Below are 21,926 nucleotides of genomic sequence, written 5' to 3'. Positions count from 1 at the left end.
CAATTCCATTGGTAGGAAGCTTCCGAATGGATCCGTAAAATTTTTATTTTTTAATTGAAAAGAAAGTTTTTTTTCTTGAAAAAATCTGTTCCTCGTTTGATTTTCTCAAACTGAGAATTAAATTTCGGTTTTATCCAGCGGGATAGGCATATATAGATAGAATAACGATATGTCATTTTATGCGGAAAACTTTTCTTACATCAACTGCTCGATTTCAAAAGTATTGAATCGATCAATCTGAAATTTTACACAGGAGTGCAAGTCGATGATACTAACTAGCCCTCAACATTTTAGAACTTTACCACATCCTTCAGTCATGTAATGCAACATCACAGCAATTTTCAGACAAAAAAAATAGAAAAACGACAATATCTCGGAAACTTTATAGGAACGGGTATATATATTTTAGAATTACCAATATCAATTTAAACTTCCTATCTCAATTTTTTCAAACGTTATCGTGTTCACTTTAGTTTTATCAGAACAATGAAAAAGGTAAATTACTGGGCGACTCGAAATAGTTAGCTAGACATGTTATGGTTCGATTCGATAGATATTATCATAAGGAATATTTTAACGCAAAAAAAAAGTTCATTTGATGCAGTAGTTTTCGAGATATTGACGAATCAATACTGGACTTATTGCTCTGAAATTTCGTCGAAATGTGCTTCCAAGCAATACCAATTATGAACCAAAATTTCAGGTTTTTATCTATTACTTTAGTCTTTTGTGTGAAAATTTATTTAAAAATTCCCTGAACGTACACAGACATTCTCGAAAAACATCATAGGGTAAACTGCCCAGTAGATGGACGCCTAAGAAAACAGCCCAGTAGATGGACGTTTGTTTTTTAGCAATTGAAAAAAAAATTGATCGAAAAAAAATCGTCACTTAGGGGTTAAGAATCACAACAGTTAGTGAAAATTCAAAGCAACAATTCACATTTCAGTATTTTTTTTTAGTAATTTCCTATCCAAAAGTAGCTCGTCCATCTATAGGGCAGTGTCCATCTACTGGGTAGCTTACCCTATCTCGACGTTTTATGACATTCTAAGTCATTTCCAAGCAAAATTAGAGAACGTTCCTCAAATAGTTGAAAGATAGTTGAAATATAATATGCACTTGCTTATTTCTGTTTAATGCGATCCAAAAGTATTGGAAAACCTGCCATGTCCACATGTGTGATAAATAATTAATAGTCCAGTTCATCAGTTAATTTTCGAATATCTTAACCATTTTGTAAAGCAAGAATTAGTGCCTTGGGATCCTCATCCTGGATAGCTGTTCTGCATCGTGCTACTGCATTCGTTGATGCTCTACCAACTGACAACAGAGAGTTATAGTTAGCAAAATTTTAAACGTAATTTCACAGAAATAATTTACCTCGTAATCTCGCAGCATAACGAACGCCGACATTGAGCTCTTTTAGAGTCGCTGACAGTTCTCTACTGCTGTTCATTCGAATCTCGTGTTCCCTCATCAAGTCCCCGTTGATTGTCTTCAGCTGATGGAGTCGTTTTCTCATTCCCTCCACGTCCTCCAGGATTCTAGCGTCTTCTAGTCTTATCACGAGGGTCTTCAGGAGGGTAGAACCCCCAGCGGCATCAGCTTGAAGTCGTGCCTCCACTTCTCTCAAGCCTGGATGTACGAAAAAATTGTATGGAAGAACCTGATGGATTTGTTCTATGGAACTATATATAAATTTTCAGTCGAAATGTTCAATGGAAAGTATTTCATAGAATAAATTGACAGAATTCATTTTTTCTGTTCAACTTATTCTATTGAGATTTTTCTATAGAAATTCCTCGGCTCAAACTTTTTTGTTTGATTTTTCTAGTGAAAAGAAATCAAAAGGAAAGTGGAAAAAAAAGAAAAAGTCGTATAAAAAAATGAAATTTTGCTCATTTTTTCAATTTGAAAAAGTGTGCAGTAAAGCTGCGGAATTATTCAGTAGAATTGGCGAATAACAAATAGAATCTTCAACAAAAGTTAAGGCCCGGGTAGATTTTCTTTCGAACGTTATCTCGATTATTTTTTCATCTTCATAGTGTAAAATATATCACAATTACTATTGGATTTTACAATACGCAGAAGTCCTTAAAAATTATTATTGTACAATAAAAAAAAGTAGAAAAAACTGAACATTTTCAAAGAGCATTTTTTACTAAAGATTAAGAAATAAGTCTGATAGAGGGAAAATAATGAATAAATAATTTATCATGGTAACTAACGAGCTACTGTAAGAAATGATAATCTAACAGCCATTAGATACATCCAATTATTAATTTGCAATGTCCTTCCTATTGGGTTTATTTCCCAATATTATTCAAAAACGCTCTTTGACAATGTTCGGCTTTTTTTCAATGTTTTTTTGATTGTACAATCATAATTTTTGGAGACTCCAGGGCTATGTAAAACTAAATAGCCATTGAAAATCATTTCAGATTATCAAAAAAAAAAAAAAAAAACAAACAAGATCACGTTCGAAAGATAATCCACTCGGGCCTTAAATCGAAATTCAATACAATTTTCTATCGACTTCGCTACATTGTTCTATGAATTGTCTGCGCGAATAACGAAATGCGGAGAAATTCAGGGAAAACTGAAGAATCTTTTTTTATTTATCGATTTTACCCTTAACTCGTTCCAAAGCTGCACTCAACTTTCGTTCCTCAGCTGGGAATCTGGCTTCTGAAGTCAGTTCTTGAATCCCAAGGTACGTAGCTAGTGATTGAATGATATCACCAGCGAAGCTCGGGTCCTCGGTTTGAATGCTAGCTCTACCATCTGCGCTTGCACGTAGACAGTGAATCTTATTGTCCCTCATCCCCCGCAGCCAGACCTCGATGAATCTAGCCCCAGGGCCATCTTCGTCGACTTCTAATTCGTTTGAGAGCAGGAGACTCTGATTCAACCACAGGGCGACTCGTTGAGGCCTCTCCACAATCTTCGAGGAATCGTTAATGAGTTTTTTTCAATAATTTCATGGGCGTTTTACTATTTTTCTGGTTTGACGGAATTGCTTACTTCGAAGAGGACTCCACAGCTTCTCAATTCCTCCGATACATTCCCTGGTTTTGGAATTATTTCGTACATACAGAATCTCGGAAGTTGTTGCATCACTTCGATTACCTGAAAATTACAAATATCGAAATTAAGTTATTACGATTTGCCATTTCACTATCGACTTGGAGTTTTGCATTTTATTTTTCCCATCCGAAAAATGAAATTAAGATATGAATACAAATTACTGCAGATTCTCAATAGTTGACTGCAGCTTTAAGTTCGCGTGATTAGGGAGAGTACACGCACGAAAAAATTTAATAGAAAAACCTATCGAATTCGTTGGAAAATTCTATTGAATTTCTATTAAACTTTCTATTAGTTTTTGGCTAATTCTATTGACACGTTCAATAGAAAACATTCAATATAAAAAGTCAACAGAATTCGATTTTTCTATATAACTTATTCTTTTCATATATTTTTTATAGAATTTGCTCGACTCAAATTTTCTAAGTTTTTTTCATTCTATTTTTCTTTTCTTCTCATCAAGAAAATCAAACGAAAAAACTTAGAAAATTTGAGCCGAGGAAATTCTATAGAAAATATCTCAATAGAATAAATTATATAGAAAAATTGAATTCTGTTGACTTTTTCTACTGAATATTTTCTAGTGAACATTTCAATAGAATCGGCCAAAAACTAATAGAACAGTTCAATAGAAATTCAATAGAATTTTCTAACGAATTCGATAGGTTTTTCTATTAAATTTTTTCGTCCGTGTGGGGCAGAATGAAACATGGGGCAAAATGAAACAGCCGAAAGACGACTATTTGTGTTTATTAACTTCTTTTATTATTGACAGTACTGATGAGAATAATAATTTTCCATTTGGTAGAAAAAAATATGCACAACTCAGACCTCGAGATCGGTGAGTCGATAATCGAGACGATAATATTAATAATTTTCACTAATTTTATCCACAGTTCTCTTTTCAAGTAATATGTAAAATTTAATCTATAATTCAATTGATTAGATTAGGGCGATTAAGGATGTTTATCCAAAATCGCAAGTATTCAAGAAAAAATTGATTTTTCTTTCAATTGAGAGATGAAGTTATTCCCTTTATCTTGATAAAAATTTCAATCCACCAGCCCACGTTCATTATTTAGAAATGGAGTGGACAAAATGCACCAAACGCATGAGCTAACATGCGCTTGAATGGAATAGAATCTAAATATTTTCTCCTTCTGCGCGGGTACCCCAAATTTTTTTCTGGCCATTCGATTCAGTATAGTTTAGCACATTACCTTTTATTTTGATTTCTATTTTTAGAGTCTTATAGTAGACGAATTAAAAATTTCAACCTAAATCCCATAAGAGCCCGTGTAAAAGGAAAAATTTGTCTATTTATTTCTGGCGAGACTATTGCGATTAATTTTTTTTAACATCAAATAAGTCAGTTTCTTACGTTCTGCTATCAGCCAGAAAAATTATAGAATTTTCCTTGAACATGAAAAAATAAGATTTGCTGAAAATGGCTAAACATCCTTAAATTGTCGAAATGCACCGTTTCGCTAAGACATTATCTCACGCTCTGGATAGCTAATACCTCGAACAAAAACTACGAATGAATATCGCGATCAAGAAGCAAATTACCCCATACTAATGATAATTATCGAGAAATGGATTCACCTGGAATAGATCAGTGTTATCAGTCCCCAAGCAAACTTTAACATGCAGATCCACAACAGAATTCTTCGCTGGTTTGAGTTCGATCTCCAACTCCCCAACCGGTCTCCTGGGGTGGGCCACAAGTGTTTCGCCCTCGAAAACTCCCTCGGCAAAGACAATTGCACAGTGAATGAGTAAGCCCGGACCAGAAGCGAGAGCGAGCCGTGCAGCTCCACGTCCAGCGAACAGACTCGTCAATAATTTTGTCGTTAAATGACTCTGGAATGGAGCTCCTCGATGCCGCAGCTCCGTCAAGAGAGTTTGCTTTCTCGCCAGGAGTTTTCTCATCAGTTCACCTGGTTCTGGAGTCTCCATTATCGAGCCCGATGCATATCCTCGCACTGGATATTTGAGAATATCAGATTATCATGCTATTATTATCATGATATTGTGCAATAGATGCATTTAGATTTTCATGATTGCGTCCGAATGGAAGCATTGTAATCGTTCAAATTTAAGTTTTGGATTTTTCCTGTTATATCGACCCATTATGATCCAAAAACTCCGTATGTAAACAAATTTTTCTTTGATTGTCCGCTAGTGAATCCATGGAATTGAGTCGTTTTTTCCCTTAAATGTAGATGTTAAGCCCTATCAATTGCCATTAATTAAAATTTATTCACTTATTTATCAAAAAAATAAAATGATTAATTAATTGATTAATAATTTATTTATGTTATTTTATTTTATTTTTATTCATTTATTAAATTTTAAAATCTTTAAAAATTTTCAAAAATTGTTTTTTTACGATAACTAAAAAAAAGTTCTGAATTGATTGAATGATGGCTTAAAAAAATTGTTTGGATGTCCTTTTGTCTGAGTTTGGAGATGAAAGCGATAGCAACAATCGTTATTTTCATTTATTTTAAAATTTGGAAAAATTATGCATTTTTTGAAAATTAGAATTCCCGGGATATCTTTGAATATCATGTTTCAAATGAATTCAGGCATAGCTTAAAATGTTTATTTTAATGCCATTAAGTCGAAGTTAAAAGGCGATTACGATAGCTATATTGGTTGATTTAATTTTTATGATTGTTGAAAATTTCAAATTTTTCATGAATTTTCCTGAAAGTGAGCTTTCTGATGGTTTCTTCAAATGTGATGTTTCAAATTCATTCAATTATGTGTAAATAACATTTTTTGATTAACATTTTATCTAAGGGCTGAGGGGAGGGATAGAACTGTAAAAAAGACAAGAGGGTGTATTGAAGAAAGAGATAATAAGAATAATGATGATGATAACATTCAACTAAGTAGAAAATCTGACGAAATTAGTTGAAAAGTAACCTTAGTCAATTTAATAAAATGAAATAAACAATAAATTATACACGATAGAAGGAAATGATGGGCAAAATAACTATTCAGAAGCATATTGCTAATTTATCAGCGCAAATAACTATACGATTCAATACAAGAGCAATTTCCCGCTTGTTTAATTTCTTTCAAGAGGAGACCGTTGAATTTCGAACGTCACGGTTTATCGAAGTGAGGAATCTCCAATTATTACAGGAAAATTCATAGAAATCGGAAAAAGACAAATAAATATATTGTTAAATTTTCAATTAGTACTAAAAAACTCCAGAAGAGGATCGAAATGTCGGGCTTTTCTCAAGTGAACTTTTGAAATTCATAGAAATTGGAAAAGACATAAATATATTGTTAAATTTTCAATTAGTACTAAAGAAACTCCGGAAGAGGATCGAAATATCGGGCTTTTCTCAAGTGAACTTCAGTGTTTTTCTTTGAACAATTCTCCCTTTTCAAAAGATTAATATCTCATTAGTTCAGCAGCCAAAAACGACTACTAAGATTCCTGAATATCAGAAGGAAACGGAATCAATTCCCATCACAATTGTCCTTCATCATGGAAATGGCTTGTGACTTTATTACCTTCCCCAGCCATTGAAACAATCACCAAATCCGGTCGTCCAGTCCTCCTGTAGTCAGCCTCGACTAGCCCAGCAATGCCAGCAGTCATTTGAATTTTGAAAAGGACATCTCCATTGATACAGGACCTGGCATCGACTTTCCCACTGCTCCATCCAGTCACCAGTTCATTGGTTCCATCACCATTAACGTCGTAGCTTCGTACAGAAACGACTCTGTGTTTCGACTGAAACGAAAATCAATCATCCTATTCAATTGTAGGCCATGATGATTCCCAGTGAAGAATGTAGAAAGAGGTGGAATACTTTGATTCTCCACAGCCGCTGACCACCCTCGTAAATCCCAACGATGCCATTCTCAACGACATATGCAAATTGTCTGCCGGGGAGGGGCACGAGGGATGTTACAGGTCCAGTCTCTTTGGTCTCCCAGAGGACAGACTCCTCTTTCAATGCTCGAATCTCACAGTCTTCGGTACCAGCCAACAACTGGTGATGAAATAATCATCAAAATTAACCCTAGTCTGGGGAGCGATTTTGCTCGTTTTATGTCGACATAAAATCATAAATTTCAACCAATTCTAATTGAGTATTCCGAATCCAGGACTGTCATTGGTTGAAATTTACGATTTTATTTCGACATAAAACGAGCAAAATCGCTCCCCTGGTCACCAAACGCGACCCTGCGATTGGTCACCTCCGCGGGGATTCCCCGCCGTGTTTTTAAGCTTTAGCGTTGCCAAATTCACTTTACACTGCCCGGGCGCGTTTAGCGAGTTTCCGGCAACGTCGCGTCATGGGCAATTTCATTTAACATCACGTACCAAAAAATGCTATAGGATTTCCTATAGGAAATCCTATGGAGAATTCGAACATTTCCTTTAGGATTTTTCTGATAGGATTTCCTATCGGAATTCCTACAGGATTTCCTATAGGATTTCTTATAGAGTTTCCTATCAGATTTATGACCCTAATCCTGACCCTTGTGACCGATTGGTTTCGAGTCTCAATTTTGTGTGTTACTTTCTATAGAAAACCCTATAGTGAACTTTACAGGAAATCCTATAGGAAATCCCACCAGAAAAATCCTATAGGAAATGTTCGAATTCTCCATAGGATTTTTTCATATTTGATGGGGAAAAAATAATTCATCTGAAATTATTTGTTTTCTCTAGGAATTTTGGGAAATATGGTGTTTTAAAAACTACTATAATTTTTTAGACACTTCAGTTCACAAAGTCAAATTTTCTTGAATTTTTCCAGTTAATTAATCAACTGTAATTAAATAAATACGACGCGCGACGGGGTTTCCCTCATAGGGTGACCAATCTAGGGTTCAGGGGATACGTCGCTGAAATTCAAAAGTTTTCACAGGACCTTGGGACCCATTGAAGAGTTTGTGATATATGACGGAATATGGGAATAACTAGGGAAAATCACTGACCCGATCGATTTTACCCCGTATAACCATGAAAAACTTCATTTTTTGATGTTTTTACCTTCAAAATGCCCCTTGCGCTGCAGTTTTCATACGATTTTAGCGTTTTTTTTAAATGTTCGTTACACTCCAAATAATAAAGTTAAGCGCATCCGTTTTACTTTATTCTTAACAGATCATGAATAAATGAATTTCGAATTTTATCAATTTTTCGCGTCTTTAGAGTAGAACTAAAAATTCAATGCATTTAGTAATTGAACATTGTAATTATACGTAATCTAATTTTTATGAACAAAAAAAATGGCAAGTTGAAGCGAAAAGGTGGGCTCAAAAGAAAATTTATGAACAAATTCATAAAATGAAATAAATTCATAATTAAAAAAAAATATTCCCAATTTATTCATAAATTTTTCGCGTCTCTCGAGTAGGACTAAAAATTCGTGGTTTTTAGTAATTGAACATTGTAATCATGCGTAATCTAATTTTTATGAACAAAAAGGCGGTTTTAAAATAAAATTTATGAAATTCAAAATTCATTTATTCATGATCTATTGCGAGTAAAGTAAAACGGATGGTGAACTTTACTGTTTGGAGTGTAACGAACTTTAAAAAAAAAGCTAAAATCGTATGAAAACTACGCCGCAAGGAGCATTTTGAAGGTAAAAGCAGGAAAAAATGAAGTTTTTCGTGATTTTACGGGGCAAAATCAATCGGGTGCTCGATTTTCCCTAGTTATTCCCATATTCTGTCTATATTATAAACTGTTCAATGGGTCCCAAGGCCCAGTGCAGACTTTTAAATTTCACCGACGTATCGGACTAGGGGTGGAGGGTATGAGGGATTATGAATACCTCGTTTTCTCCATCTCCATCGAAATCGAGGACCGCAATCGATCGAACAATGTCACCCATGACTGTCCAGTATACTTCATTACCTTCGCAATCTAATACAGTTATCGAACAGTTACCTCCGATGATTGCTACTTGATTTGGAAGCCAACTCAGCTTGCCAATGGCTATTGAAAACGCCCCATCAGACACCTTTTCCATGAAGCAAAAATTATGTTAGCGAATTGCGTTTTATTTAATTTTCCTCTTAATTAAAACCAAATGACATTCGTTGTGAGAAGTTTATCAATTCGCTCTTTTGGGTATTCGTTTCAGTTCTGAAGTCATGATCAATTAATTTCAAGCTCATTCGGTTTAATCCCCCAAGGCCCAAGTAAAATAAAAAATGTTCGTCACCTCTTTGTAAAATAAATCCGCATTATCTTCGACTTGATACGCCAGCACGTGTGTCACAGTCCCAATTAAAAGAACATCCCTCTCATCCTCGGTCAGACGACCTGTGCACAGGGACGTCACCTAGAACCGAAATTAAAATCTGAATAAAGTGAACCGTCCAGTGTTCGAAAGAATAAGGATGTTTTCGCCAATTATTGGTATGGTTTTGTATCTGGAAAGATTAATTTTGTGGAGGCATTTTATATGGCTTTCTTATCATTCAAAAGGCTTAAAAAAATGTTTTTCAATTTGTTAAAAATTTCATTAGGACCGCAAAGTTCATTTTTGATTTTTGTGAGCTTCTGATAAAATTTTGCGTTTCCATACAGGTCAATTTCTTTTTCGGGTTTTCAATAGGTATTTCCGACAAAAATTTTCCGTTCTTTCGATTGAGCATGGTGCCGATTACCTCACATCATCGGTAATGCTTCATCCTATATCACAAATCGGAAATGCCCTCGTCCATCTCGTCGATTGGATATTTTTTTATTTCTTTACCCAAAGTGACTATTTTTACGAAACATGTTAGAAAATTAGACTGGAACTCAGATTCGTTCTATCCAGAAATTTTTTTGTTCAAATTTTTTTTTTAATTTTTCCTAATTTGTCATTTTTTTAGTTTTTCATTTCAAAATTCATTATTTATTAACTATTTAGGACCATAAATAATTATTTTCGGAATGCAAAAAATAAAAAATGACAAATGGGGGGAAATTTTTTAAGACAAAATTTCAAGAAAATTATTTTTGGATAGAACGACGTCCAATCCTAGTCTAATTTTTTATATGTTCCGTAAAAATAGTCACTTTGGATAAGGAGAGAAAAAAATCTTCAATCGCGGGGGGGGGAAGCATGTACCACACACAACTTTCTAGTTTTTTGGCGATTTTAAAGCATTTTCGATTATGTGAGCTAATTGGCACCACGCTCAATCGAAAGAACGGGAAATTTCCATCGGAAATGCATATTGAAAATCCGAAAATATTAACCTTTGCTGAAATGCAAAATTTTGTCAAAAACTCACAAAATTCAAAAATTAACTTTGTGGGGGTAATAAAATTTGAAAAAAATGGGAAACGATTTTTTGACGCCTTTTGAATGATAAGAAAGCCATATAAGAATAATTGGCGAAAACACCCAAAAATTCAAAATATAAAACAAAATTACCTGTCGTCCGATCTGCAGTTCAGCAATTTCCCCATTCCACTCGAGTCTCTTCTCCAGATTCTCATGATGGTTTTCATTAATATTCGTTGGTGGCTGCCTATGCGGACTGTGAACCACAATATTCCCCGCTGAGGTTGCGAAAACGAGACAAGCATGAGACCCATCAAACTTGCCACAAGTAACAAGCCCCGGCTCGAATCTCCTCTGTAAATTCAACGAAAACGCTGCCATTTTCTCGAGACATGAGCGACAACTGTTACCCGAACGACCTAAAATCACCTGTTCCACCTGCGTGGTGTGGATTATTGATTCACCTCCACCTCCAGCCTCGAATAAACGACACGTACTAATGTTGAAAAATTTATTGACAGAATTCGTTAGAAATACATTTCATTGATGAAGAGAATGAATATAATGAAATGATAGAGGAAAAATTTATTAAAATTGTTTTTCTAATTGGATAGAATTTATTGTTGCCTCTGGCCGCCATTGCCAGCTCCACCTGCTTCTGGATTGGTTGCGGATGACAGAACAACGAAGATTAGGGCAGGAACTATGTACATCCACTGGAAAGCAAGCAAATTAAATCAATTATGAAAATTGAAGTCAGTGACACTCTCCTAAAAATTACTATTAAATTATCCATGAAATTATATATTTTCTCCAACAGTGTGTGGACAATAGCACAGAAGAGTACGAAAAATACAACATTATGGTTAAATTTTTTACCTAAATTCTCTTCAATTAAATCCGATGGCTAGTTTTAATTTCACAAAAAAATGCTATCCATATTTTTTTCGGGAAAAACATGACTTTCTCGAAAACAATGATAATTTTTTTTTACCATAATGCCTTGACCCTTAACAATGACTTTTTTCTTGAAATTATGACTACAGGACCAATTGTGAGAATCTGCCATACACTGAGAGAGAAACGAACAAGTTTTCAAACAAGTCTCGTTTGGACCAACAACATCGTTAGTTGAAAATTACGAAAACAATAATTGTTTCGTTCGAATTTGAGTCTCAAATATGAATTATTGCTCTGCTTTCAACAACAACGAAATATTTGGCACAATAGGCGAATCATTCATGCCTTTTAAGGATAAAAATATCTCTTAGAGGGAAGTTTATCAAGAAATATTTTGTCCCTAAGTTACAAAATTGCTAACATATCATTATTATTATTTCATTTAAGAATTCATTTTTTGTCTGTGATTATTGAATAGCCGAAATGATAAATTACTATCCCTCGTTTCATGTAAAACGAGCATTTTCTGGCAGCAAAATGCGCATGGGAGCATCGAATAACGAAAAAGTAGTGTTAGAAATTGCATTTCTTGTTTGCACAGAGATTCAATTTTTTTTTTTAAACTAAATCTATTTTTGCAATAAAGATTTTCAATCTCGAAGCACGCTTCGCATGTTTGGCGCAAAAAGATTCTTTTTTGATAGTTTTTAACAAACTATTTATTTGGCACGAGTAAGACTTGTCTGAGAACTCTACTGTATTTCTCTCACTGTAAATGATGGAATTGTCAAGTGAGAAAAGAAATAATTAAATGAGTTCTTACATATTTAGCAAGGAATGATCTATTGTCTTTGGTTTCTCCTCTCTCCCTGGCTTCCTTCTCACGTTCCAACTTATAAATATATGAGGCAGTATCAGGCACAGGTCCTCCATCAGGATATCGCACTTGAACACTGCTCGTCCACATTTCGGTCGTGGGTGTATCAAGACTGCATGGGCCTGGTGACACCTGAGTTATTGACACTGGCTCTGCTCCGGGATCCAGCCAGATCGTGATAATGTCCTCAAGTTCAGTTCCCAACAAATGGCACTGCAACAGAATAGGAATCAACATCTCCAATCTTGTGTCGGTGAAAAATACTTTAAAAAATTCGACTGGGTTGGAGTGGGTGTGACCCATTACGGATCGAACCAATAACTTCCCGACCAATTGCCTTCCCTTCATTTATTAGAATTAGATTTTTCTATACAACTTATTCTATTGAGATATTTTCCACTGAAATTCCTCGGCTCAAATTTTCTAAGTTTTTTTGTTTGATTTTCTTCATGAAAAAAAAAACAGAAAACTAGAATGAAAAAATTATAATAATGAAAAAAATTGACCTGTATTAAAAAATCTTTGAAAAGTTTCAAATTTAAAAAATTCATGTTCGAATTAGTCCGAAACCGCTGAAACGATTTCGCGGGAATTTCACTCCAGTCTTAAGTATTCAAAGTTGCATCAATTATGGTGACAAGAAATCAATCTCATCGTTTCTTTGAGAGAAATCATCAAATCAAATTTGTAAAAAAGTCATTTTTCGACGTTTTTTCACAAGTTTTATTGCAAAACCTAAAGAACCGCCGAGGTGATGTTGTTCAGAATCTAATCAGTTTTAAGTTACATAAAAACACATCGATTGCGTGAAAAAAATTGAATCGCATCATTTGTTCGAGAGAAAGCGTAGCACAAAATTTTTGTTACACACACACACACACACACACACACACACACACACACACACACACATATCCACACATACAGACCGGTCTCTAAAAAGTGTCGGGAGAGTTTCTAGGGGTCATGAAACGTGGAGGAATCATGAAATTTCCACAATCAATTTTCGGGGTCGGGTTTAAATTGTTTAAGCTCATTCTGTATACAATTATTTAATGATTACCGCTGGTACTGATGTATAGAGAGTTGTCTCAGCACCTGATGACCCTTTAATCACCGCTTTTAATCGATAATGCCTGGCATTTTGTGCGAGTCTCTTCAAACTATTCATTTGTGATGGTTGAAGGCCCATTTGGCCTATTGTCGAGGCACCTGTCCGTATGCTTGTTACTGTTATATTACCTCTCTCAGTGAAATGAGGGACTGGGTCATCGTTCAATGCATGGTACAGACGGAGTTGTAACCAACCATCGTAATCCAGCTCACTCTGCAATTATCAGCATTTTTATCCTTTTTATCATAATTTTCAGCAAATAAAATTATATTGATTACAGCAAAAATTCCAATCAATTAAATGAGTGGAAATAAATTAAACAATAAATGAAATATAAATTTAATCGAATAAAATCCATGAAGATATACTGTTGAGGGGAGACTACTATGAGTTTTAAAAGTCGTGGGCTATTGGAATGAGATTTCTCATACATTGAAGATCGATTATATATATATCTAATAAAAACGAATAATGAGTGCAAAAAAATTAATTGTTTATCATTCGTTTACCCCGCAAACGCTTAAAATGTTACAAATAGTCTAGGGCCTTCAATTTTTGAACTAGAGAGGTTTTTTTTTCAAAATTTGTGAAAAAATGGGTGCAATAACAATTACGAATTAGTTTTTTGAAATTCAACTCCTACACAGCTAATTTCGTTATTTTTTAAATAAAAAATTGCACCATTCATGTAAAATAGCCCGCAAAATGTGTCTGAAACCCAGCAAACAGTAGGGGAGGGTAGGGTAAAACGGACACTTCTGACTTTTTTAAAAATATTTATGACGTATTGAATTGTTCATGAAGTGGAATAATTTTATTTTTCAATTGAAAAACAATTATTCCCCTTTGTGATGAGCTTAGACTGAGCTCAATTGATAAATCTGTTTCTGAGTTATGAATATTTTTAAAAAAGGCAAAAGTGTCCATTTTACCCTACCCTCCCCTATGTCGACAAATTGCCGATGTCCTGTTGAATTTTAGATGGCACTGGCAAAAACTGTTTTCTGGGAAAGAATCGAGAATATATTTTCAATATTTTAAGAATAATTTTTCTGTATATTTTACATGAATGGCGCAAATTTTTATATTAAATAAAGCGAAATAACCTGTGTAGGAGTCAAATTTCAAAAAACTAATTCGTAATTGTTATTGTACACATTTTCTCAAAAATTTTATTAAACAAAAAAATATTCTGTAGCTCAAAAATTGGAGGCCCTGGACTATTTTCAACATTCTAAGCGTCTGCGCGGCAAACGAACAATAAACAATTAATTTTTTCGCACTAATTATTCGTTTTCAGACATATATAATCGATTTTCAATGCATGAGAAATCTCACTCCAATAGCCTACAATTTTTGAAACTCATAGTGGTCTCCCCCTTGAATAACTAGCTGATTTCATCTGAATATTGTAAAAATTTATGAGACAACCAAAAAATGATGGCAGTCACCAGAAAATTCACCAAAAAAATATCAAAAAATCCTCACATACCCCAATGACACATGACGACGTGCACACCAGAACGATTGACAGTAGTAACTTCATTGTTATCTAAATGAACTCCCGACTCTGGTTTCTACCAGCTGCGCTAACCACACGAATAACTAATCCACTCAATACGAAAATTTATATCATGATTACTTCATTCATTAATCAATCGCGATGCTGGAACTGTTGACATCAACAGAACAAACTGGAATGAGTTCGGAGTTCGTAACCCAAAAATTCAAGACTGCAGATGAATTTTCAAGTGGCGAGCGGTCGTTGTGACGTTTGCGCTGGTTTGCGCCGCCCAGCGCCGCCATGAATTTCGTGTTTTCCTAACCTCAACCCTCAGAGTCCGGAGTCCCCCCAACCGACCACCGAAGACCAGCAGCCGAAGAAACTCCGTGATAATCACGAAAAACTTCCAAAAATGAAGCAACAACGATAGTTAAACCCGGCAACAGTATCTGACATCTTTCAAGCAGTGAACGTAACGATAATTCAAAGTACAAAAGTCCCAAATAAGTGAGAAAACGTGTGACAATCGTCGTAATCGTTGGTTTCACAATTCTCATCAACAAATTTCATCACCGAAGATTTTGGAAAAAGCTCCGGATAAATTGACACACCTCTCTGCTGAGAAGTATTCAATCTCCATTCGTAAGAAGATTCACCATAATTCAGTTGAATCATTGACTCAACGATGAATATAAAAGTTCCATCAATTATTCCTTAATCACCTGAATGAATTGTTAAAATAAATGTCCCAGAATGAGTGATGTGAGTAAAAAGGTAGGTGAAACTTCCAGTGGAGAGGTTGTTAATGGATTTCGGAGCTGTAGGGATTTGAGTGATATTGTACCACTGTACACAGCTAAGGGGCTTTACTTGAAACCAATAGCCAAAATAAATGTGTCTGTTAATCTTCCCCAATTAAAAACCCCAGGTAATTACGAGCCCTCGGAGTAGAAGCATTAGTGTTCTCTCTCAATTCTAACTGTAATTATGTTTGATGAAATTATTCCAGTAAAACAGGGAAGTTCAGTGGGTCATAATTTACATTCACTTTTCTTTGGGTTTTTAACTGATAATGTTCCCTAGGAATAGCAGGTTTTACAGCACATTACTACAATATAAACAGGAAAAACAATATCAACATGGGAGGTTATGGAGAAAATACGTCTGCTGATACGTCCCGACGAGTTTGCCTCCCTCAAAGTCACCAAGAGTACTCTGGAGTTTGTGAGACTGGAGGGAGAGTTGACAGACAGAAGCAGATTGCAGAGGGCATTGGCGAGGCTAGAGGGGCAACGAATGAACCTGGCTGGATTCTCCAATGTACTGAAAATACGTGCCGTAGAGGCCAAGGATGACTTTCCAACAAAACACAGTTGGGATTCTTATTTTCGTGATGCCAAACATATGAATGAACTCAAGCCTGGAGAGAGACCTGACACTGTCCATATCAGTGGGCTTCCTGTCAAGTGGTTCAGTGAGGATGGGGGAAAGACTCCTAGTGAGCCAATGCTCATGAGAATGTTCAAGAAGTGGGGAACACTCAGGAGGATTGATGTGCCTGCTGCTGACTCGTACAGATCGAGACTGCGACTTGGGAATAATATCCAGAAGTGCAGCTTTGGGGATGGCATTTTCTTTGATGTTTATGTGCAGTTTATTGAGTATATGGATTTTGTCAAGCTTATGGACTCACTGAGGGGGATGAAGATCATGAAGAAGGAGGGACAGAGTTGTCTCACTGCTCAAATCAAGGTGAGTGGCCAGTGGGGTACAATGGAAACTTTTGACATTTTTTCAAGGGAATTATTGAGTTGTTAATGTCAGGGATTATTTTTTGGGAGCAGAGACTGAAAATGTCTATTCTCTTTTTTTTTCATTTTTTGGTTTGGAAGCAAATTTTGGAAACATTCTGAATGTATTACGATTTCAAAATACTATTTTTTGAGGGAGGAAGCTTTTTTTTTGCTTGAATTGCGTTAAACAGTGGTTTTTCGAATGTTTCCTTTTGCCCCACTCTCCCCTAGTCCACAATGCTAATAATCTGACAACGATTTAAGTGTCATGGAAGACAATAGTTTCGAATATTTGCTTTGAAAGATGAATTTCTCGTCTCGAGAGAGAATGTTCTACGTAAAATTATATCTTTTCTTACAAAAAACAGGAGGCAAACGATCTTCAAATTTTCTCACCATTTGTTTCATCAATTTTATTACAATATTTAGGTTGATTTCGACAAGACGAAACACATGAGCGATTCCTCGGTGGCTCACAGGGAATTCGAGAGGAAGCGACTGATTGCACAAGACAGTTTAGCAGCTGAGAAATTGAGGCGGAAGGAGGAGGCTGAGGTGCAGAAAAGAGAAGAGCAAAAGTAAGTTTATTATTAAATTCCCCTCCCCCAATATTGATTCACCTTTGATGTCTATCTTCGCTATTTCTCAAGGAAAAAAGAGGCCGCCGACAAAGATGCTAAAGAATCAAGAAGGAGAAAACGAGAGGAGAAACGAAAACGTAAAGCTTTGACTATGTTTAGAAAACAGGAGGAGGATAAAGTGTCCATGAAGATAGCTCGGGAAGAGAGAAAACTGATAAAAGCACAGAGACAACTTGAGAGCATTCGTTTGCTTGATGAACTATTCGATAGGATTAAGGTAAGTATTTTGCTCTTCTCAATCGAGGTAATAAACTTTGAGAAGCTTATTTCTTTCGTTTATCTGCAGACTAAAGTCGAGAAGAAAGAGATTGTAATTGGAGGAATGAGTCAGGAGGATCAAAAATCTGGTCAGAAGGCGGATAAGGTCGAGGAGGCATCCAACAAGTCGGCAGATAGGGATGATAAAAAGGCGGATAAGAGGAATAAAAAGTTGAAGAAGAAGAAATCGAAGAAGGAGAAAAAACGAAAGGTAAATATTTTCTTATGCTTTGGTCGAACCTACTGTTAGAAATTTCTGCGTGAATTTTTCAATATGATCTTTATTATTCAATCCAAGTAGACGTTATCCAAGGAGCAGTTGTGTTTTATGCACTGTTAAGAAAAATTTGGAATTGCATGGGTAGTTGACTCGTAATTCTTAGGACAATGACATTGAATTTAATTGAGGGAAAAAAATAATGAAATTGCAGATTTCACTGAAAACACTGTTCGATAAAATTCGGACGTCGTCGACTACAAGAGATTGACCCCATGGTATAGATATCTTGATGCTGATTTTAAATTTTTTTTGGAAAATCTTTCTAGCACCTTCAGTTTTCGTGAAAAAAAATGTTGAGGTGTTGAAAAGTAGCCGAAAAGGGCAATTTGAAAAATTTATAGAAAAATGAATTTTGACGTAGTTTTTTCCAGAAAAAAATACAATGAATTAATGAAAATGCAATTTATTTAGTGTATTTGGATTCATCCCGATTGATTGAGTTGAAATGAGTGAAAAAAATCTCGAAAAAGTCAAAATTTCATGATTTTTCTTGTAAAGTTGAATGATAGGAAGTAGATTGCGCACACTTTGATGCATGCCTTAACCCTGTGCATATATTTTTTTTTTTCAACTTCATTTCCGCAACTAAACCTCTCAACAATTGAGGGTGACTTCTCATAAGAGCAATTAACCGGTTACATTGCAGGAGAAGCATCCTCAAACTTCATGTTAAGTCACTTTGAGGTTGACACATGGGTGTAGATTTGACGTGCATCAAAGTGCAACCAACTTCCGATCATTTGATTTCACAAGAAAAACCATGAAATTGGGATCTTTCAGGATTTTTTTCACTCACTTCGACTCAACCAATTGGGATGAAATTGAATCTATTAAACAAATCGCATTTTCGTTAATGCACAGTTTTTTTCTGGGAAAAATTACGTTAAAATTCATTTTTTTATAAATTTTTCAAATACTTCATTTTAGCCATTTTTCAATATTTCACCATTTTTTTCTCGAAAACTCAACGTGCTAGACGTGTCAAAATATCTATAAGATGGGGTCGGTTTAGTTTTTGAGGTCGACCACGTCCGAATTTTGTTGAACCGTGAAATTAATGCTCTTGGAAAATTGAACTCTATTTTCTGTCAAAAATTGGATGCTCTTATCAAGTCTCTCATCCATCTGTTGTATTTCTCTTCCCAGAAAAAGAATAAAAAAGACTCTGCAAGTTCAAGCGACGATTCAGACGTGGAGCCTGATAAGAAGAAATTGCGTAGTGCCTTGGGTACCAATAACACAAATTCCATGGAAGTAGATCCTGAGCTTGGTATACCACAGATGTACCCCCGTTTTCCACAGCCATGGTTTTACGATGCAGCAGCCATGCTCTATCCAGCAATGAGTCGTGGTGGGGGTGGTGGGATGAATCGATATCAACGCGGTAGGGGCAAGAGTTTTCCTCGTCGTGGTGGCAGATACCCTCGATCGATGCGTGCATTCAACCCCCACATGTACAACGAACAGTACTACAAGTACTTTGCCAATCTAGCTGGGATAGATTACTACGAGAGTGATTACAACTCAAAATCACGTTCACGTAGTCGTGGCCGTAGTAGATCGAGAAGTAGATCTAGATCGAGAAGAAGGACAAGGAGCAGGAGTTATTCTCGATCGAGATCAAAATCACGTGAGCACAGACGACGTAGGAGGTCATCATCACGCTCGAGGTCTCGCTCAAGATCGAGATTGAGACGCTCCAGGTCTAGGAGAAAATCGAGATCATTGTCACGATCACCCTCGAGGGACAGCAAGCAGAGGCAGAGTCGAAGGAACCGGAGTAGATCAAAAGTTAAGGTGACGCGTGCTAAATCAAGATCGACTACACCCAGGAAGAGGTCCAGGAGTAAGTCATGGTCGATGCCAAAGTCACCGAGGCAACGCAGTTGTTCATGGTCGAAGAATGTTGATGAAGCTGTCAAGGGCGCTGAGGAGGGCAAAGCTACGGGTGAATCTAAGACTGCTGACACTAGTAAAGACGTTTGACATTCCCCTTATCAGAGACCGAATCATTATTTTCGAAGGCTTACGATACTTCCAGGAGCACTTGGAGCAATAGTCTTCTTTTCTACATCACTCATTTGTTTTCTGCAGTATAATTTTCATTTTGTAATTGTAATCGTATTGATAGTTTGAAATATAATTTCCTTTGATTAAAATTGGCTACTGGTTGTTTTGATTCATTATCTCAAATCACCCTCAAAAGACAGCAGTGGCAGAATGGATGAACATGGAGTGAATCGAAATTCAAGTTGACGTGTGTTAAATAAAAATCGAATACACCCAGGATGAGTAAAACTATGGATGAACACAAGACTGCTGACACTAGTAAAGACGTTTGACATTCCCTTTATTAGAAATATCGAATCATTATTTTCGAAGGCTGACGATACTTTCAGGAGCACTTGGAGCAATAGTCTTCTTTTCTACATCACTCATTTGTTTTCTGTAGTATAATTTTCATTATGCCACTCATGCCTGAAACCGGCTGGATTACACACTCGACGCTTCGCGTCTCGTATCTAATTCAGCCGGTTTCAGACTTCGTGACATAAAATTTTGTTCAGTACTTGTTGGGAAATTTCGTCCTTAACGTGTGTGGTTACATCACTCGCCTTCGGCTCATGCTGTAAACCCCACACACGTTAAAGACGAAATTGCCCCACACGTGCTGAAATATACTATTTTGCAATGGTAATCGTATTGATAGTTTGAAATATAATTTCCTTTGATTAAAATTGGCTACTGGTTGTTTTGATTCATTATCTCAGTTCACCCGCAAAAGACAGTAAGCAGGGGCAGAATAGCGCATACGGGTGAATCCAAGACTTCCCCTTATCAGAAATATCGAATCATTATCTTCGAAGGCTGACGATACTTCCAGCAGCACTTGGAGTAATGGAGTCTTCTTTCCTACATCACCCATTTGTTTTCTGCAGGATAATTGTCATTTTGCAATTGTAATCGTATTGATAATTTAAAATATAATTTCCTTCGATTAAAATTGTCTACTGGTCGTTTTGATTCATTATCTCAAATCACCTCCGAAAGACAGTAAGCCCGGCAGAATGGAAGAAAATGGAGTGAATCGAAAGTCAAGGTGACGACTGTTAAATAAAAATCGAATACACCCAGGAGGAGGTCCAAGAACAAATCATGGTCGATGTCAAGCTGCCACGGGTAGTGAGGGGGGTAAAACTACGGGCGAAACTGCTGACACTAGTAAAGACGTTTGACATTCCCCTTATCAGAAGCATCGAATCATTATCTTCGAAGGCTGACGATACCTCTAGGAGAAATTACATCAATAGTCTTCTTTTCTACATCACTCATTTTTTCCTGCAGCATAATGTTCATTTTGCAATTGCAACTGTATCGTTAATTTGAATTACAATTTTCTTTCATTAAAATTGTCTACCAGTTGTTTCCATAAATTATTTCAGCTACTCGTGCACATGCAGGTACGGGGCTCGAACAAATATCGAACAGAAGAAATTCAGTTAGATTTATTGTTAAATTTGTTTTATCGAAACTCTAAAGAAATTTTCGAAACTAATTCCTTTATAATATTTTTACTGCGATGAGTTCTGTGTGGGACATTTCATTCATAACCAGAGGAAATTAGTGGTGAGTTCTCATTTTTGGTCCCCTATCCTTAATGTTTTCATTATTTTGTCTTTGTGCTACTGGCTAGATGTGGTTTAGGAAGCATTATATCGGCCTATTTTAGTCATTCGTTCGTAAAATAGAATTCAAGATGAAATGAGATGTCTCAGAATTGTTCGTGGTTGTCATACTACTGAGTGATTGAGGAAACAAAGACAAAAGGCACATCCCCAAGTGTGTCAAAATAATTTGTAGACAATTCAATGAAATGTGTATTTTCTTCTTCAATATCTTCATTTGCAGTAATCCCAGGCACTTCACGCAAGTAATGCTTGTTTAAACTATTTTTTTTTCCAAGTAATCAGGCGGACTAAAGTCTGTATACTTTACATAAAATGCGCATTATTAAATTTACGTGTACGCGTAATATAATGTTGTTGGTTGTTGTTTTTTTCTTTGATAATTCCATTTATTTAAACTAGTAGGAAATCAGTATTGAGTATTAAATCCTCCCTCTGTATTTTTTTTTCTTCTTCTTTTTCCCCTTTGTATCGTGTTAGTTTAACGTTTATTACAGTATATTCTTTTATGC

The 21,926-nt window shown here is 35.8% G+C and overlaps 3 protein-coding genes across 5 annotated transcripts; 1 reads left to right on the top strand and 2 right to left on the bottom strand.

Moving 5' to 3' along the window:
• Positions 1–977: 977 nt before the first annotated feature.
• Positions 978–10,745, bottom strand: LOC107047757 (Bardet-Biedl syndrome 2 protein homolog). The gene is made up of 10 exons (XM_015270588.1): positions 10,512–10,745; positions 9,306–9,425; positions 8,913–9,101; positions 6,930–7,112; positions 6,628–6,850; positions 4,696–5,075; positions 3,028–3,132; positions 2,635–2,947; positions 1,384–1,638; positions 978–1,323 (listed from the first exon to the last, which is right to left on the bottom strand). Exons 1-10 carry the CDS (start codon positions 10,740–10,742, stop codon positions 1,229–1,231), a joined length of 2,094 nt encoding a protein of 697 aa, XP_015126074.1. The 5' UTR covers positions 10,743–10,745; the 3' UTR covers positions 978–1,228.
• Positions 10,746–10,858: 113 nt separating this feature from the next.
• LOC107047925 (ER membrane protein complex subunit 10) lies at positions 10,859–15,031 on the bottom strand. Its single transcript, XM_015270853.2, has 4 exons — positions 14,745–15,031; positions 13,202–13,465; positions 12,085–12,351; positions 10,859–11,077 (listed from the first exon to the last, which is right to left on the bottom strand). The coding sequence occupies exons 1-4, from the start codon at positions 14,796–14,798 to the stop codon at positions 10,979–10,981; spliced, it is 684 nt and encodes a 227-aa protein (XP_015126339.1). The 5' UTR covers positions 14,799–15,031; the 3' UTR covers positions 10,859–10,978.
• Positions 15,032–15,060: 29 nt separating this feature from the next.
• LOC107047924 (A-kinase anchor protein 17A) lies at positions 15,061–19,880 on the top strand. Of its 3 annotated transcripts, none has more exons than XM_015270849.2 (6): positions 15,061–15,684; positions 15,880–16,508; positions 16,979–17,127; positions 17,200–17,407; positions 17,477–17,659; positions 18,875–19,880. In XM_015270849.2, the coding sequence occupies exons 1-6, from the start codon at positions 15,510–15,512 to the stop codon at positions 19,712–19,714; spliced, it is 2,184 nt and encodes a 727-aa protein (XP_015126335.1). In that variant the 5' UTR covers positions 15,061–15,509; the 3' UTR covers positions 19,715–19,880. The 3 variants fall into 3 exon arrangements, with proteins under 3 accessions (XP_015126335.1, XP_015126336.1, XP_015126338.1); XM_015270850.1 differs by having other exon boundaries at positions 15,595–15,737; positions 15,840–16,508; positions 18,875–19,879; XM_015270852.1 differs by having other exon boundaries at positions 15,599–15,684; positions 15,840–16,508; positions 18,875–19,879.
• The last annotated feature ends 2,046 nt before the right edge of the window (positions 19,881–21,926 follow it).

The sequence above is a fragment of the Diachasma alloeum genome, unplaced genomic scaffold (genome assembly GCF_001412515.2).
Source record: "Diachasma alloeum isolate Michigan unplaced genomic scaffold, Dall2.0 Dall_scaffold_78908, whole genome shotgun sequence".
In the NCBI taxonomy this organism is placed as follows: domain Eukaryota; kingdom Metazoa; phylum Arthropoda; class Insecta; order Hymenoptera; family Braconidae; genus Diachasma; species Diachasma alloeum.
Note: the sequence above shows the minus strand (reverse complement) of the source record. Positions and strands in the feature narration are given on the sequence as shown.

What these genes read in the sequence shown, in the direction of transcription:
- LOC107047757 (XM_015270588.1), bottom strand. Translation starts at nt 10,742, where the DNA reads ATGGCAGCGTTTTCGTTGAATTTACAGAGGAGATTCGAGCCGGGGCTT. An exon ending in GCTGTGGAGTCCTCTTCGAA is followed by an intron (nt 2,948 to 3,027) that starts GTAAGCAATTCC and finishes GATTCCTCGAAG; the next exon opens with ATTGTGGAGAGGCCTCAACG. An exon ending in TTATGCTGCGAGATTACGAG is followed by an intron (nt 1,324 to 1,383) that starts GTAAATTATTTC and finishes CTCTGTTGTCAG; the next exon opens with TTGGTAGAGCATCAACGAAT.
- LOC107047925 (XM_015270853.2), bottom strand. Translation starts at nt 14,798, where the DNA reads ATGAAGTTACTACTGTCAATCGTTCTGGTGTGCACGTCGTCATGTGTC. An exon ending in TCTATACATCAGTACCAGCG is followed by an intron (nt 12,352 to 13,201) that starts GTAATCATTAAA and finishes ATTCTGTTGCAG; the next exon opens with TGCCATTTGTTGGGAACTGA. An exon ending in GATCATTCCTTGCTAAATAT is followed by an intron (nt 11,078 to 12,084) that starts GTAAGAACTCAT and finishes CTTGCTTTCCAG; the next exon opens with TGGATGTACATAGTTCCTGC.
- LOC107047924 (XM_015270849.2), top strand. Translation starts at nt 15,510, where the DNA reads ATGAGTGATGTGAGTAAAAAGGTAGGTGAAACTTCCAGTGGAGAGGTT. An exon ending in AACTATTCGATAGGATTAAG is followed by an intron (nt 17,408 to 17,476) that starts GTAAGTATTTTG and finishes GTTTATCTGCAG; the next exon opens with ACTAAAGTCGAGAAGAAAGA. An exon ending in AGAAGGAGAAAAAACGAAAG is followed by an intron (nt 17,660 to 18,874) that starts GTAAATATTTTC and finishes TTCTCTTCCCAG; the next exon opens with AAAAAGAATAAAAAAGACTC.